This window comes from Salvelinus alpinus, chromosome 1, assembly GCF_045679555.1.
Source record: "Salvelinus alpinus chromosome 1, SLU_Salpinus.1, whole genome shotgun sequence".
NCBI classification, from domain to species: domain Eukaryota; kingdom Metazoa; phylum Chordata; class Actinopteri; order Salmoniformes; family Salmonidae; genus Salvelinus; species Salvelinus alpinus.
In genome coordinates, this window is record NC_092086.1 from 56,181,017 (window position 1) to 56,195,323 (window position 14,307).

General features: G+C 44.6%; 1 protein-coding gene across 1 annotated transcript in view; it reads left to right on the forward strand.

Annotated features, from left to right (window-relative positions):
* The window catches only part of LOC139581218 (LIM homeobox transcription factor 1-beta-like), a 28,836-nt gene extending 18,678 nt beyond the window's left edge, over positions 1-10,158 (forward strand). Inside the window, exons 4-9 of the mRNA XM_071410744.1 lie at positions 5,097-5,329; positions 5,563-5,723; positions 5,920-5,997; positions 6,246-6,363; positions 6,654-6,809; positions 6,903-10,158. Of these exons, the coding sequence (XP_071266845.1) occupies positions 5,097-5,329; positions 5,563-5,723; positions 5,920-5,997; positions 6,246-6,363; positions 6,654-6,809; positions 6,903-7,060 (904 nt within the window). The 3' untranslated portion in view covers positions 7,061-10,158. The remainder of the gene's footprint in view (positions 1-5,096; positions 5,330-5,562; positions 5,724-5,919; positions 5,998-6,245; positions 6,364-6,653; positions 6,810-6,902) is intronic.
* The last annotated feature ends 4,149 nt before the right edge of the window (positions 10,159-14,307 follow it).

Genomic DNA, 14,307 nt, shown 5'->3' on the forward strand with positions numbered 1-14,307 from the left:
CCTCCCGGTCGCGGCCGGCTGCGACAGAGCCTGGGCGCGAACCCAGAGACTCTGGTGGCGCAGCTAGCACTGCGATGCAGTGCCCTAGACCACTGCGCCACCCGGGAGGCCTGGGGGTTTGTGATTTATGGCCAATATACACTACATGACCAAAAGTATGTGAACACCTGCTCGTCTATCAGCGTTCCAATTCATCCCAAAGGTGTTTGATGGGGTTGAGGTCTGGGCTCTGTGCAGGCCAGGCAGGTTCTTCCACACCGATCTCTACAAACCATTTCTGTATGGACCTCGCTTTGTGCACAGGGGCATTGTCATGCTGAAACAGGAAAGTGCCTTCCCCAAACTGTTGCCACAAAGTTGGAAGCACAGAATCGTCTAGAATATCATTGTATGCTGTATCATTAAGATTTCTCTTCACTGGAACTAAAGGGCCTAGCCCGAACCATGAAAAACAGCCCCAGACCATTATTCCTCCTCCATCAAACTTTACAGTTGGCTCTATGCATTGGGGCAGATAGCGTTCTCCTGGCATCCGCCAAACACAGATTCGTCCGTTGGACTGCCAGATGGTGAAGCGTGATTCATCCCCCCAGAGAACACATTTCATGAAGCTCCCGGCGAACAGTTCTTGTGCTGACGTTGCTTCCAGAGGCAGTTTGGAACTCAGTAGTGAGTGTTGCAACCGAGGACAGACAAATTTAGCAAACTACGTGCTTCAGCACATGGCGTTCCCGTTCTGTGAGCTTATGTGGCTTCCCACTTTGTGGCTGAGCCATTGTTGCTCCTAGATGTTTCCACTTCCCGATAACAGCACTTACAGTTGACCGGGGGGAGTTCTAGCAGGGCAGAAATTTAACGAACTGACTTGTTGGAAAGGTGGCATCCTAGAACGGTGCCATGTTAAAAGTCTGAGCTCTTCAGTAAGGCCATTCTACTGTCAATGTTTGTCTATGGAGATTGCATGGCTGTGGTCAATTTTATACACCTGTCAGCAACGCATGTGGCTCAAATAGCCAAACTAATTTGAAGGGGTGTCCACATACTTTTGTATATAATGTACCACGTTGCGTCATGCATAAGAACAGCCCTTAGCCGTGGTATACTGGCCATATACCACACTCTCCTCGGGCCTTATTGCTTAATTATAATAAGGTATATCACCTTATTGCATCCCAACAGTGGGATTTACATAAGCTTTTAGGGAACTCATATACTTCTGTAAGCTTCATTGAAGCTAAACATGATAACTATACAACAGAACAGATTAACAGGAATGACATTGACTCTCATGGGTGGCCAAAAAGAACTATCTGAAAGTCACACCCCTACTTAACTAGGCCTCCTGTTTTTGTATGCGTGCGTCTTAGTGTGTGTGTGTGTGTGTGTGTGTACGTGAGCATGTTTGTGTGCGTGCCCGTGTGTATGTGTGTGTGTTTGCGTGTTTGTGGTGGTGGCGGAGGGAGCGGTATCGTGGGGAATGCTGGGAAATTTTAATAACACAGGAGCAGTGCAGGGAGATTTAATAAAAGGAGATGATGTGATTACTGAACCCTGGCTCTGAGCCATCCTGCTTCACAGTGCAATATCCGCTCATACACACACACACCCACACCCCCACACACAGACACTTGAACATCCACACACACACATACAATCACACGCTCACACATACACACCAAAATAAAATTATACTAAAGCTATACTAAGATTGTAACATCCAGATTCACTGTAAAGATCCCATACCCACAACCTCACCTAAACTTACATTTCCAATATGCTAAAACAAACATCCACTGATAGCTGACAATACAAAACCCAATGCACATTTTCACTAATCCATTCACATGGATGGACACATACCGAACATGCATGCTTGCGCACATAGGAGCAAGCTGCTCCACGTACACATCAACATACAACTAACACATGCATAACAGAGTCTTTGCTGAGATCTGAGGACTTGCATTGGCTCCCCAATCTAATGTCTCGGCTTTAGGTCAGTGGGTTAACAGTCGTAACCCACTGGCGTGCAAGAGACTGGGGTTTGAACCCAGTCAGTCTCATTGGTGCCTTGAATTTGGGAGGTCAAAGTGCCAAGCAGGGTGAAATGTAACTCCTTTTGCTTATGAATGCTTGTGATAATTTCGGAGATACCTATGAAGGCTTCATTATGCCTAAAAAGTTGTGTTTCGTCTAAAGTGGGACTATTCATCTTGATAGCAGCCATGAGCCATTTCTCCTCTCCCTGGGTTATGGGGCTGCGGCCCAAATGGCACCATATCCCCTATATAGTGCACTATAAAAGGAATATGGTGCCATTTGGGCCACAAGTAGGTCTATTGTGAATTACACTTCTATTAGGGGGATTAGACTGATCTACTTAGAGACCTCCCTCAGTGACTGTTGCCCTCAGTTTCCAAGTTTAGTAAATTCTACAATATGTGGCACTATGAAATGGGATTAGTAACCAAAAAGCAGGACTTAAACACTGCGGAGGAATTGTGGTCTGGTGACCGTTGTCCCAAGTCGCCTTTATGTTGAGTAAATTCTGGCAGTATAAAATGGGATTAAAAAACAAAAACTGGGATTTAAAGGGGAAATCTGCAGTTAAAACAATAACAAAACCGGCACCCTGCCATTGGTTTTGTAAACGACTGAGGGATGGAGATATGTAACTACTCTCAAATGTATACAGAGCTATTGATGTAAAGACTGACCATCCATGAGATCAAATGTATAGTTTTAACCAATATTTTGAGGCTATACAGTGTCTGTTTAATTACTTTGTTTATGAACAAAGCAGTAAAACAATCTTAGAATTTGGGTAATGATGGGGTAAGACAATTGAACTAAACTCACAAGGCACAAGTTTTATATTATTCAATAATGAATGTGTATATGTCATGAATGTTAAAGTAAAAAAATAGCAGATTGACACTTTAAAGCGATAGATACTGGTTTGCCATTTTCGGGGCTATTGGATAAGCTATTTTACAATTGCTGTAGGCGAGAAGGCACTTGAGAGAACTTTATGTGTGTTATAGACAGACAGCTTGGTATAGTGGAGTGTGAAGTGAATAGATGGTGGTGGTGGTGGTGACTGGATTAGTGGTGAAGTGGTGCTCCTCGATCGGTGTGCTCGTGCGTCCTTGTGTGTGCACGCGCGCGCGTGTGTGTGTAAGTGTGTTTGGCAAGTGAGTGTGTTTGGTTCAGTAAGTATTTGTGATGGTGGCGGGCTGTGATTCGGGTAATTTTTGGGAGTGTTAGCTAGTTTTGGCAGACCGATGGATTGAGATAGATTATCTGTGGCAGCTGTGGTTCGGACGGGACAAGATCACAGATTAGGAGCTCTAATGTGCCGACCTGGCTCACTCTCCTTTCCTCTTCTCACCTCTTCCCCTCTCCACCCTTCAGATTTGGGGTAGCAACACCTTCCTCTCACCCAGTCAGGTAGCCTTAACACTTCTCTCCTTCTTTCCCTCTAACTTCCTCCCTCCATCTCTCTGTCCCTCGTCATCCTGTCACTTTCTCATCTCATCCAGTCATCCCTTGCCTCAACAGAAATATTTGTCTCTCACACTCTCTCTTATTTCTACGCTCTCTCTCGTTCTATGAGCTAAGTCTCTGCCACAGCAGACCTCTTGTTTGCAGTCTTGTTTAATGACCTGGGATTTCCCCAGTGTCAATATGTCATCATATGATTAGGCGTGTGCGGGTGTGTATTTTAGATATGCATAGATATTGTAGAAATGTATATGGAAGTACTCACCGTATATTGATGAGTAACCTGGGTTTCCTGTAAACATATGTGTGCGTTTATAGGTTGGGTTAGGCTAGAGAGACAGAGAAAAAAAGAGTGTGTGGGGGGGGGGGGTCTGTGTGTGTGTTTGTGTGTGTATTTTGGTGTGTAAAAGAGAGAGAGATTAACCCCATGCTATGGCCAATCCCTGGTTATGAGTTTACAGCGTCTGTCTGGGCATCGCACTGTTTAAACAACAATCTAATTAATCCTGTCTTTATTAGTTTCACTGAACTACAGAGGGAGGGAGCGAAGGAAAAGGGACGGAGGGGGGAGAATTGGGAATCCTGTCAGAAAATACTGGAGGGAGATGGGAGGAGGGGGGGCAGGCAGAGGGATAAAACAACTGGGATTCAAGAGGAATTTAAAAGCAGGGGTTTTGGGGCCTTTAAATTGAATTGATATGTTGATGAGAAGAGAATGAAGAGTGGGAGAAAATGAAAGGGGTGGGACACACGAGAGGAGTGGTGAAAAGACAAAAGGAAAGTAGACAACAAAGCCCCGTGAATGACAGTGTGTGAACTGTTTAAAAAAAAAAAAACTGTCCAAGCACGATGCTTGTTTCACATGTTCTCTTCTAAATCCTACTAATTGTGAATGGTAGGTAATGATGGGCTAGAACACTGGACCAGCTCATTAAATAGATTCATGTAAAGAATTAGTAAAAGACCTAGAATCCACCAACACTTCAGTGCAGGCTCCCTACACATCAGTTGACTACTGCCCCCAAGTGTCTTAAGTGAGGAACAACATTCTAAAGCGTTACCACGTACTGTTATTGCAGTAAACACATGTTAGATGTTCAAGCTTTAAGTTCTGGGAAATGCTGATGTGACATTTAATTATATACCGTACACAGGTTTGGTTGAGAATCTCCACAGGTGCAAATGAGGTCTAATCTTTCAGGCAATCTGTGTCTGTCTCTCTGCCTTTGGGTGCGTTCCAGGTTGTCTTTAATTCAGTCGCTCGGCACATCTCAGAGGACCTCTAATATCATGTTAGTGACAAATTACAACACTCCTGCAAGCGATGTGAGACCTGATCATCTGCAGCCCGACTTCAAAAAAGACAGTTTGGAAGGACACCTCGAATGAGGCCTTAAAAGCTCTGCGCTGCTGTGTGGTCAAGACGGTGTCTTCTGCACATCTCAGAATATTACTTTATCGTATTCCTGTGACGTTAAACTAACTCTTCTTCAGGACTGCAAAAAAGACAACCTGGAACACACCCGACTGCAATAAAGACACCTGATCTATTACACGCTGGAACGCACCCTTTCCCCCCTCTGTCCCTATAGGCTGTTTGTCAGGAAGTGCAGTGCGTGCCTGCAGGTGATTGGCCGCTCAGAGCTGATCATGCGAGTGCTGGGGCAGGTGTACCACCTGGGCTGTTTCAGCTGCTGTGAGTGTGAGCGCCGGCTGCAGCGCGGAGACGAGTTTGTCCTGAAGGAGGGCCAGTTGCTCTGCAGAGGAGACTACGAGAAGGAGAGAGAGATGCTGGCTGCCATCAGCCCCACACCCACTGAGTCAGGTAACAGGAAGAGACGGGGCAACCAACAAATCAATCATTCAATCAACCAATGAAATCACTGGATGAAATCTAGGTGGCACTTTATGCTATGGTATAGAAAGTGCAGGAGATTACGTAATTACACAGTGATAACCTAATGACTTGTTTTTTCATTGGGATTCACTACTAGGCACCATTTGATACCAGTTTGTCTTTCAATTGAAGATCCTATTTTCTCTCTCCACATCCCTCAGTGAAGAGTGAGGATGAGGATGGTGGGGGCGGTTCTGTAGGGGGGAAGGGCGGCGAAGGGAAGGACCACAAACGGTCAAAGCGACCACGCACCATCTTGACCACACAGCAGCGCAGAGCTTTCAAGGCCTCCTTCGAGGTGTCCTCCAAACCTTGCAGAAAGGTAAGCAGACCAGGCGTAACACGGTTTCTTTCTTTTGTTGCTTCTCTTTTTCACTTTTCTTTCTTACACACGCGCGTACACACACACACACACACACACACACACACACACACACACACACACACACACACACACACACACACACACACACACACAGTCCCCTTTAGTGTCATGGCTTAATTTCTCTTATCTTCAGGTGAGAGAGACACTGGCAGCTGAGACCGGGTTGACGGTTCGAGTCGTGCAGGTGTGGTTCCAAAACCAGAGAGCAAAGGTGAGATATTTGACCTGTCCTGAATCCCCACTCCCCCCTGCCCATGACACTAATACAACCAATAACACTAATCATGAATCTAATGGCGCAATTGCTCAAACTGCATGCAAACATTTCTTTTAAAGGCTAAAGCACAGTTCAAGGGATAGTCCACCCAAATGACACAAGGAAGAACTATCCTTATAACGAACAACCGAGCAATAGCGCCATTGAGTCCATTATCAGTGTGTTGATCCTGTGCGTTGCAGATGAAGAAGATAGCTCGCAGGCAGCAGCAACAGCAGCAGCAGCAGGAGCAGGAGCAGCTGGGAGGGTCCAGGAGAGGGCCGAGCAGGGGGGGCCGACAGAGCAACGATGACAGTGAGGGTAAGAGGGGGGAATAGAGCAGGGATTTCACAAAAGCCTTGTAGCTAACTGGTACTTAACTCGCGGAACGGTAGATGTAGAAGTGCTTAATTTGACAGTTTTTGTTCATTCATGCACAGGAAGATTAGTCTTTCGCTACAAACGTAACAATTAAAAGAGTAGCTTGCCAAAGTAGCGAAGTTTCAGGAAACTCACCTCAAGGCAGGTGAAACAATGTCTCTGGAGTTAAAGGGACAGGACGAGAGGAAGAGATGCAGGGATTGATTAATGTTCTGTCTCTCTCTTCCCAGACGGTTCTAGTGGTCATGGATTGGACGGTCTGTTGGCGTACCCTTCGTTGCCACGACAGCAGCTACTGGCTCTGGACCCCAACATCTACGGAGGAGAGCCGTTCCGCCATGGCCTCACACCTCCTCAGCTGAGCTCTGAACATCTTCACTCCTACGGTAAGAGAGGGAGCGGGAGGGAGAGATAGAAAAAGACAGAGAGAGATGGACGGACCAAATAGACAGACATACTAACTCTATTTCTCCCTTTAGATTCAGAGACTGTGTTCCACGATCTGGACAGCGACGGGAGCCTCAGTCACCTCGGCGACTGTCTTCTGGCAGCGGCGGACGGTGGGCTCCTGGCGGGGCGGGTGGGAAACCCCATCGACCGCCTCTACTCCATGCAGAACTCCTACTTCACATCCTGACCCCTCACCCTTGACCCCTGACTCACTCCACCAATCACCACTCAGAGAAGCAGCTAATGACCGGTTATCCTACCAGGCCCACAAGGTCATCACACCAACCATGCTTGAGCTGGGTCCATATCCATATCTGACCGGGCTTATTGTACATTACCAAGTAAAAGCATAATAGGAAACAGCTGGGTCATGTTCAGTAGGGTGGAAATGTTAGGAGTGAAACGGGGAGGAACACGTTTTTCCATACCAAACACGACCCAGGTAGCCATTTAAGATCTCAACTATGACTTAGGCCGTGTCCGAAATCTGGCTTGCCCAGTACTTACATAAACTGCATACTGTGTACTAATCGTATTACATACTATTTAGAATGTTCGGTGTAGTACAAACGTATGCAGTAAGCAACAAACATCAAAATACTACTCATCCATACTGAGAAGGCGTCATCGAATGCGCCGTTCGTTCTTGTTCCCCGCCATTCTTACATTTTTTTTTTTTATTTTTTTTAAAATAAATTTTATCCCCTTCTCCCCAATTTTCATGGTATCCAATCGCTAGTAATTACTATCTTGTCTCATCGCTACAACTCCCGTACGGGCTCGGAGACGAAGGTCGAAAGCCATGCGTCCTCCGAAGCACAACCCAACCAAGCCGCACTGCTTCTTAACACAGCGTGCCTCCAACCCGGAAGCCAGCCGCACCAATGTGTCGGAGGAAACACTGTGCACCTGGCCCCCTTGGTTAGCGCGCACTGTGCCCGGCCCGCCACAGGAGTCGCTGGAGCGCGATGAGACAAGGATATCCCTACCGGCCAAACCCTCCCTAACCCGGACGACGCACGGACCTCCCGGTCGCGGCCGGCTGCGACAGAGCCTGGGCGCGAACCCAGAGACTCTGGTGGCGCAGCTAGCGATGCAGTGCCCTAGACCACTGCGCCACCCGGGAGGCCCCATTCTTACATTTTTGCAGAGAGCATCCCCTATTCTTATTATCAGGTGTTGTTGAACACGTGGGTGTGAAAAGACGATCTTCCTCAATAGTGCCCAGCGAATTCTACTAGATGAAAAGCCAAAATGAGTATGACATCCGGGCATTTAAAGTGTACTAGATCTTCAAGATTTCACATACTATAAAACTTTTTTTTCACATACTCAAACGGCCTACTATTTAGGACGCAAGTATGGGTATTCGGACACGGCCACACTCTTTTGCTTGATCCCAACATCCTACCTGTAGCAGACAGATGTGAAATCCTATGACAACATACTTGATCAAATACTCTCTCATTTGTTTCATATAAGAGGGACTATTCCATTGGTCCGTTGCTCCAGGCAAGCTTAAATCAAGGGCAGCTAAAGTATTTCAAAGAAAAGAAATACTATTTGAACCCAGGTCTGTCAGGTCTGTGTGTTTGTGAGTCAGAAACCTATGTTACTTATTAGGTTGCTAATGAATGGGGAGTGTTTCATTCATTAGCTCAGGATCTGACCTGCTTGTTGTGCCCACACGGTTAGGGAGTTTTCTTGGCAGCAGGGTTAAGGAGCAGAGTGAAGACACATACCAGAGAGGTTACAGCAGGCTATGGGCAAACGCGTTGTATTGGAGATGGGCACTGGTTCATAGCGTGGATGGGGTCAATTCAGACAAATCAAAAAGTGAATGGGAGTTCAGCCTAAATGAATGACTGGAATAAAGGTACTGGGTGGATTTGGAGGAACATTGGAGAGAGATTTCATAAGAGGTTGAGATGAGTTGAAGGGTACAGAGTGGCACGCTCGATTTGTACGGGAATGAGTGTGGGTTAGGTAACTTAGGTCTAGAATTTGCTCTCAGGTTAGTTTGTCGGTTAGGATTTTTAGCAATGTTATACGGGAAATGATTTACAAATCACTGTAACCCGATTAGTTCACATTAGTCAACATAGTGAAAGGAGATGTGTAGACCGTAGATAACATCAGGGTCCTATAGAGTAGTGCTTCTCAATCTTGGTCCTGGGGACCCAAAGGGGTGCACATTGAAAAGAGAGTGAAAGAAGAAAGAAACAATGTTACGCCTGGTCTGCTTACCTTTCTGCATGGTTTGGAGGACACCTCGAAGGAGGCCTTGAAAGCTCTGCGCTGCTGTGTGGTCAAGATGGTGCGTTGTCAGGTGCGAAAGGCAAAAACAAAAGTGTACCCCCCTTTGGGTCCCCAGGACCAGGATTGAGAAACACCACTATAAAGTAGACTAACAGGGTCATTCAGATAACCTTATAAAGGAAACAGGGTTGTGTAAAGTGTAACGCTTTCATGTAGCTCTGGTTCAGGGTTTTATGTGGGGTTTGCTTGGGAATGCTCAGCATCAGCAAGCCATTCGTAACACCCTGGACCAGAGCTAGCGTTCGTGTAACTATTTCTTTGATACTGTGAAGTATTCACTAAAAGGTGCAGGAGTTTGTCCTGGGCTGGAAAAGCGCTAAGCCCTAACGAAAATGTAGAAGTTTAATATTAATTGGTGTGTAAAACATAAGTAAAAAGTATGTTTAGGCCCATGAGTTTTTCCTGTTCAGGTCACGTGGTGAGGAAAACTACTGGCCCTAGCGACGATAAACAAGTATGTGTTCCGATGTAAAATAATTGTGTTAATATTATTGTTGTTACAATGAATACTACAGTACTACTATAGGTATAATCACTGTAATTTATCTTTGATTGAAAACACCTTACAATAGACATTGTTCAATATTTTGTACTCTTATGGTTAAGTATTTATGTTGTAGCATGAGCTGTGTGTGCCACACTTTCAAAATGTAAATAATTATTACTATGAACATAGCACTGATGACAGTATTTTCCTATAGCTTATACCCACACTTGGACCATCTTGTGGAGTCCACTTCCTATATGATTTCTCATAATTGACTGATGATATATATTTTTTACAGTATAGTATTTACGTGGATATAATTTATTGTGTGATACATTTCTCTGGAAGGTATGAGAAATTCTTAATCTTAGATTTTGTCTGAAAGATAATGTTCGAGTTTTTGTTCTGTGACCTCTTCCAGTGTGTGCTTTTTGAGTGTAATGTCGCATTTCGTCAATATAACCTGTCAATTCAGAGTCTGACTAAATATGCCTACATTATTCTGAGTATGTGTGATGCTGATGATGCAAGGCTTCTCCTACACTGAGTGTGCAAAACATGATGAACACCTGCTCTTTCCATGACAGACTGCCCAGGTGAATCCAGGTGAAAGCTATGATCCCTTGTTGATGTCACATGTTAAATCCACTTCAATCAGTGTAGGTGAAGGGAAGGGGACAGGTTAAAGGAGGATTTTTAAGCCTTGAGACATGGATTGCGTATGTGTGCCATTCAGAGGGTGAATGGGCAAGACAAAAGATTTAAGTGCCTTTGATCGGGGTATGGTAGTAGGTGCCAGGCGCACACCGGTTTGTGCAACACTGCTGGGTTTTTCATGCTCAAGTTTCCTGTGTGTATCAACAATGGTCCACCACCCAAAGGACATCCAGCCAACTTGACACAACTGTGGGAAGCATTGGAGTCAACGCGAGCCAGCATTTCTGTAGAACTCTTTCAACACCTTGTACAGTCCATGCCCTGACATTTTGAGGCTGTCCTGAGGGCAAAAGGGGGGGTGCAACTCAATATTAGAAATGAGTTTTTAATGTTTTGTACACTCAGTCTATGTAAGGTATGATAGGGAGCTATAATGTAATTGTAGAATAGAGCCTCTGCACGTTGTTCGTGTCAAATTATTTGAAGACGGACATTTCTAAGGAAGAATCTCTCCACTTGATTGCGTCTCCCTCAGCCTTTAATAAGTGAAGCAGAAAAGGGGGCCTGTTCTGGTTAGTAGTCAAAGGGTCCATAACTCAACATCCTCCCTCTTGTCTGTCTCTGTGGTCACACAGATTATAACTCCACAGCCCCCTCCTTCTCCTCCATCCTTCCTGGGCTCTGTTCCTTCCGCCAGCGGATAGCCTCCTCCTTCATCCCCTCTACTTCTCCTTCCTTCCACCTTTCCTCAGCTCCTTCAAATTCTAACTCCAGGCCCCTTTCCATCCTTCCTGCGCTCCCTCCTTTCCCTCAGCAAGTGTGTAGCCAAGGAGAGATGTGTGGGAGAGATATACATACCACAGTTGAATATTCTACCATGACTCACTCCAACCTGAAGAAAAGGAGAGTGGGAGGAAGAGAGGGGCACCCTTGTGTGGCACCATAACATCAGACAGTATGTATCCAAACTGGATGAGTAATAGGACTGAAATATAGGAGTTTCATGATAAAATTCACCCGAAATAACATCTACAAGAGACAACCACACCGCAAACAAGGGATACTTATATATCACGCAGTTGTACACAGATATGCTGTGGAGTGAGGTTACAAAGCTAACATCGTTACACACATTCATTCTCAATATACATTTGAGAGGCAAAGAAAAGTATTTATGCTGCTACCTGAGGTTACCACAGTGTTGTAAATATGTATTACACACTAAAACCTGCTGCGTAGTCAGCACTGAGTGATTCTTTTCACATACAGGGAAAACGACTCCTCTGATTCCCATTGTATTTCATAGAGCTGTAGCATCGATGAGTTATGAAAGAACTTCAATAAATAACCCGTCTTGATTCTTGACAGTCTCGGGCAGAAATCAGTCCCAGAACTTGTAAATGTCTAGGATTTTGAGTTCTCTTGACAAATCCTAAAGTAGCCATGGACAAGAGTCCACTTTATCCATGTACCAAGTCAGGGTGTTATCAAAATGACATGGGCATTGATTTATCCATGATTGATAGAGCAGTCCGGTGTCAGTGTTGTAGGAAAGAGATATCTTCTCTGAGAGGGATGGATGATGGTCACTGCTGGGTTCTAAGAGGGCTGAGGAACCGGGTTCACTGCTGAAAGAGGAGATACAGTATATTCACTTCAACTACTACATCAAATATTCAAAAAGGTAATCTCTCAGAAACCGATTACGTAAACATAAATTACAAAATTGCGCAATATTTTAGTTCTGGGTTAACCGAGATGATCAAAATGGTAAAACAAATACAGTACGGAGTACGGACACTGGACAGGTATGAATACTAAGGACAGAAAGACCCAGTTTATACCACGTAATAAGATATTTCTTTAGTGTTTACTTTTGGGGGTACTTGAAGAGGAAAGACACTGATGTAAAGCACTCTCTCAAGGCCAAGGTGAACCAGTCAAAAGTTAGTATAATCACAAAAATTTGAGGGCTGTGGTGAATGAGCCGAAGACTGATCTACATTCAGTGAACACTCACGCACTCCAGCAAGGTCCACTGTCTCTGCACAGCCGAGGAAGTGTGCTACGTATACTGAACAGGAGGTAGGTGAGTTCTGGTTCTCTAGTAAGCAGTGTTCAAACTCTGTGAACTCTTTTGAACAGTCTGTCCGGATCTTCTGGATCACAGTGCTGCAGAAACATTGATCAATAAGATCTTGAAGAAAACAAACACAATCCTACACTTCACATCAGCACTGTACAGTACTCACTGGTTTGACTTCTTGCATCTGAATTATTTTCACACCAACAGTTCTTTACAGTAACCCAACCTAGACCCTCAATGAACAAGCAGCACAGTGGAAGGAATAGGGTCTAGGCCTAGGAGAAAACCTGTGCAAAGCCTGTGGTCTAGTGTTAACTCTCCTGGCTAGTCACTTATACTGTTCCCCAATGGAGACCAGAGTTCATTCCCCATGTCCACCCTTCTTACTCTCTCCCCTGTTTCCAACTGTCAAAATAGGAGTAAAACTAGAGAGGAACCAGACTCAGAGAGGGGCCCCACTCTGCTCTGTAATGGGTTTACATATGACCATCAAGGCCAGTCAGTTATAGCCTGGGTACTACCAGTCTGTTGCTGCTATCATTCCACTCCTTATCATGCAACGCAATGACACGGAGTACAAGGAGTTGAAAGTTAGCTAAATAGGTTATGGATTTTAGGCTAAGACAGTTATACATGCACAACTGATATTGTCAGAGACAACAGCTTACTGTGAAGAGGTACACTTCCATCTTCAAGTCTTGACACTGCTGTTGCCATGTTGATGGGTGGGAGGCCACACACTGCCCCTAGCTCTCCATCTCCTTATGGCAATACTTGGTGGTGATATCCATGGCAACCTGCCTGGAGGATGACACAGACATGCAGAACAGTTTCTGAGATATGCATAGACAATTACAGTGAAGTCCAATCATGTGTCCTCTTCTGTGGAAAGAATGTCAGAAAAACTAATTGATCACTAAGCATTCACCGACAGCAAAAGTATTTTGGACGTCTTTGTTTCTTTCTTTTTATGGCGCAGTCCGGGCCGCCCTTGATTTAGACACCTATGTTTGGTTCAGATTTGGTCCGGTCTGGACCAGCCTTGACTTGAACGTCCACAGACGTCCGGGCCGGCCTATCGGAACCAATTATAGATGTCTATGTTTCACATGTTTGGACAGCACAGTAAAGTACATTACAGTACAGTAAAGAAAAGTAGCATACAGTACAGAAAAGTAAAGTATAGAGTACTGTATTGTACCCTACTTTACTCTAATGTACTGACTAAACTGTACTCTATTTTACTGAATTAAACGCTATTGAACTGTAATCTGGTCTACTGAATTAAACTACTATACTGTACCGTACATTTTAAAATGAATAGATTTGGTAGACAGTTTCATTATTTTGACCTCCCCACAGTTCATTGGACGAGGAAGTGTAAACTCTTAACATAGTCTATTAGCTAGAAAGGTATCCTGGCGGCGTAGAGAAAATGTTGCTGTGGTAAAGCAGATTTTCTGCAATTCTATGCCATGGCTAATGCTGTGTTCCTCTGTTCAAACATTATAAAAACATCTATGGGCATGTTCCCTGAATGCCTGTCTTTTTTAGATTCCACCTGACTGTCTAGCTTTTATTTGATTGTTAGTTTTCAAAGATGGTATTATAAAAATAAAAATATATATATAGTTCAATATTTTTTCTGCATGCTTTGTATCTGGGGTTAGTCGTTTAAGTTGACACTAAAACCGTTTTTTCATCCCGAAAATGACCACTTAGACGGCCTGCTTAAAAATTTTCTATACAGAAAAATCCTGTAATTAGCTCCAATGATTGTAATTTCCTCCATATTAAAAGTATAGTTCGAGATTTGGCAATGAAGCCATTTATCTACTTCCCCAGTGATGTATGTGGACCTCCTGCAGTACCGCTGCAGACCCCA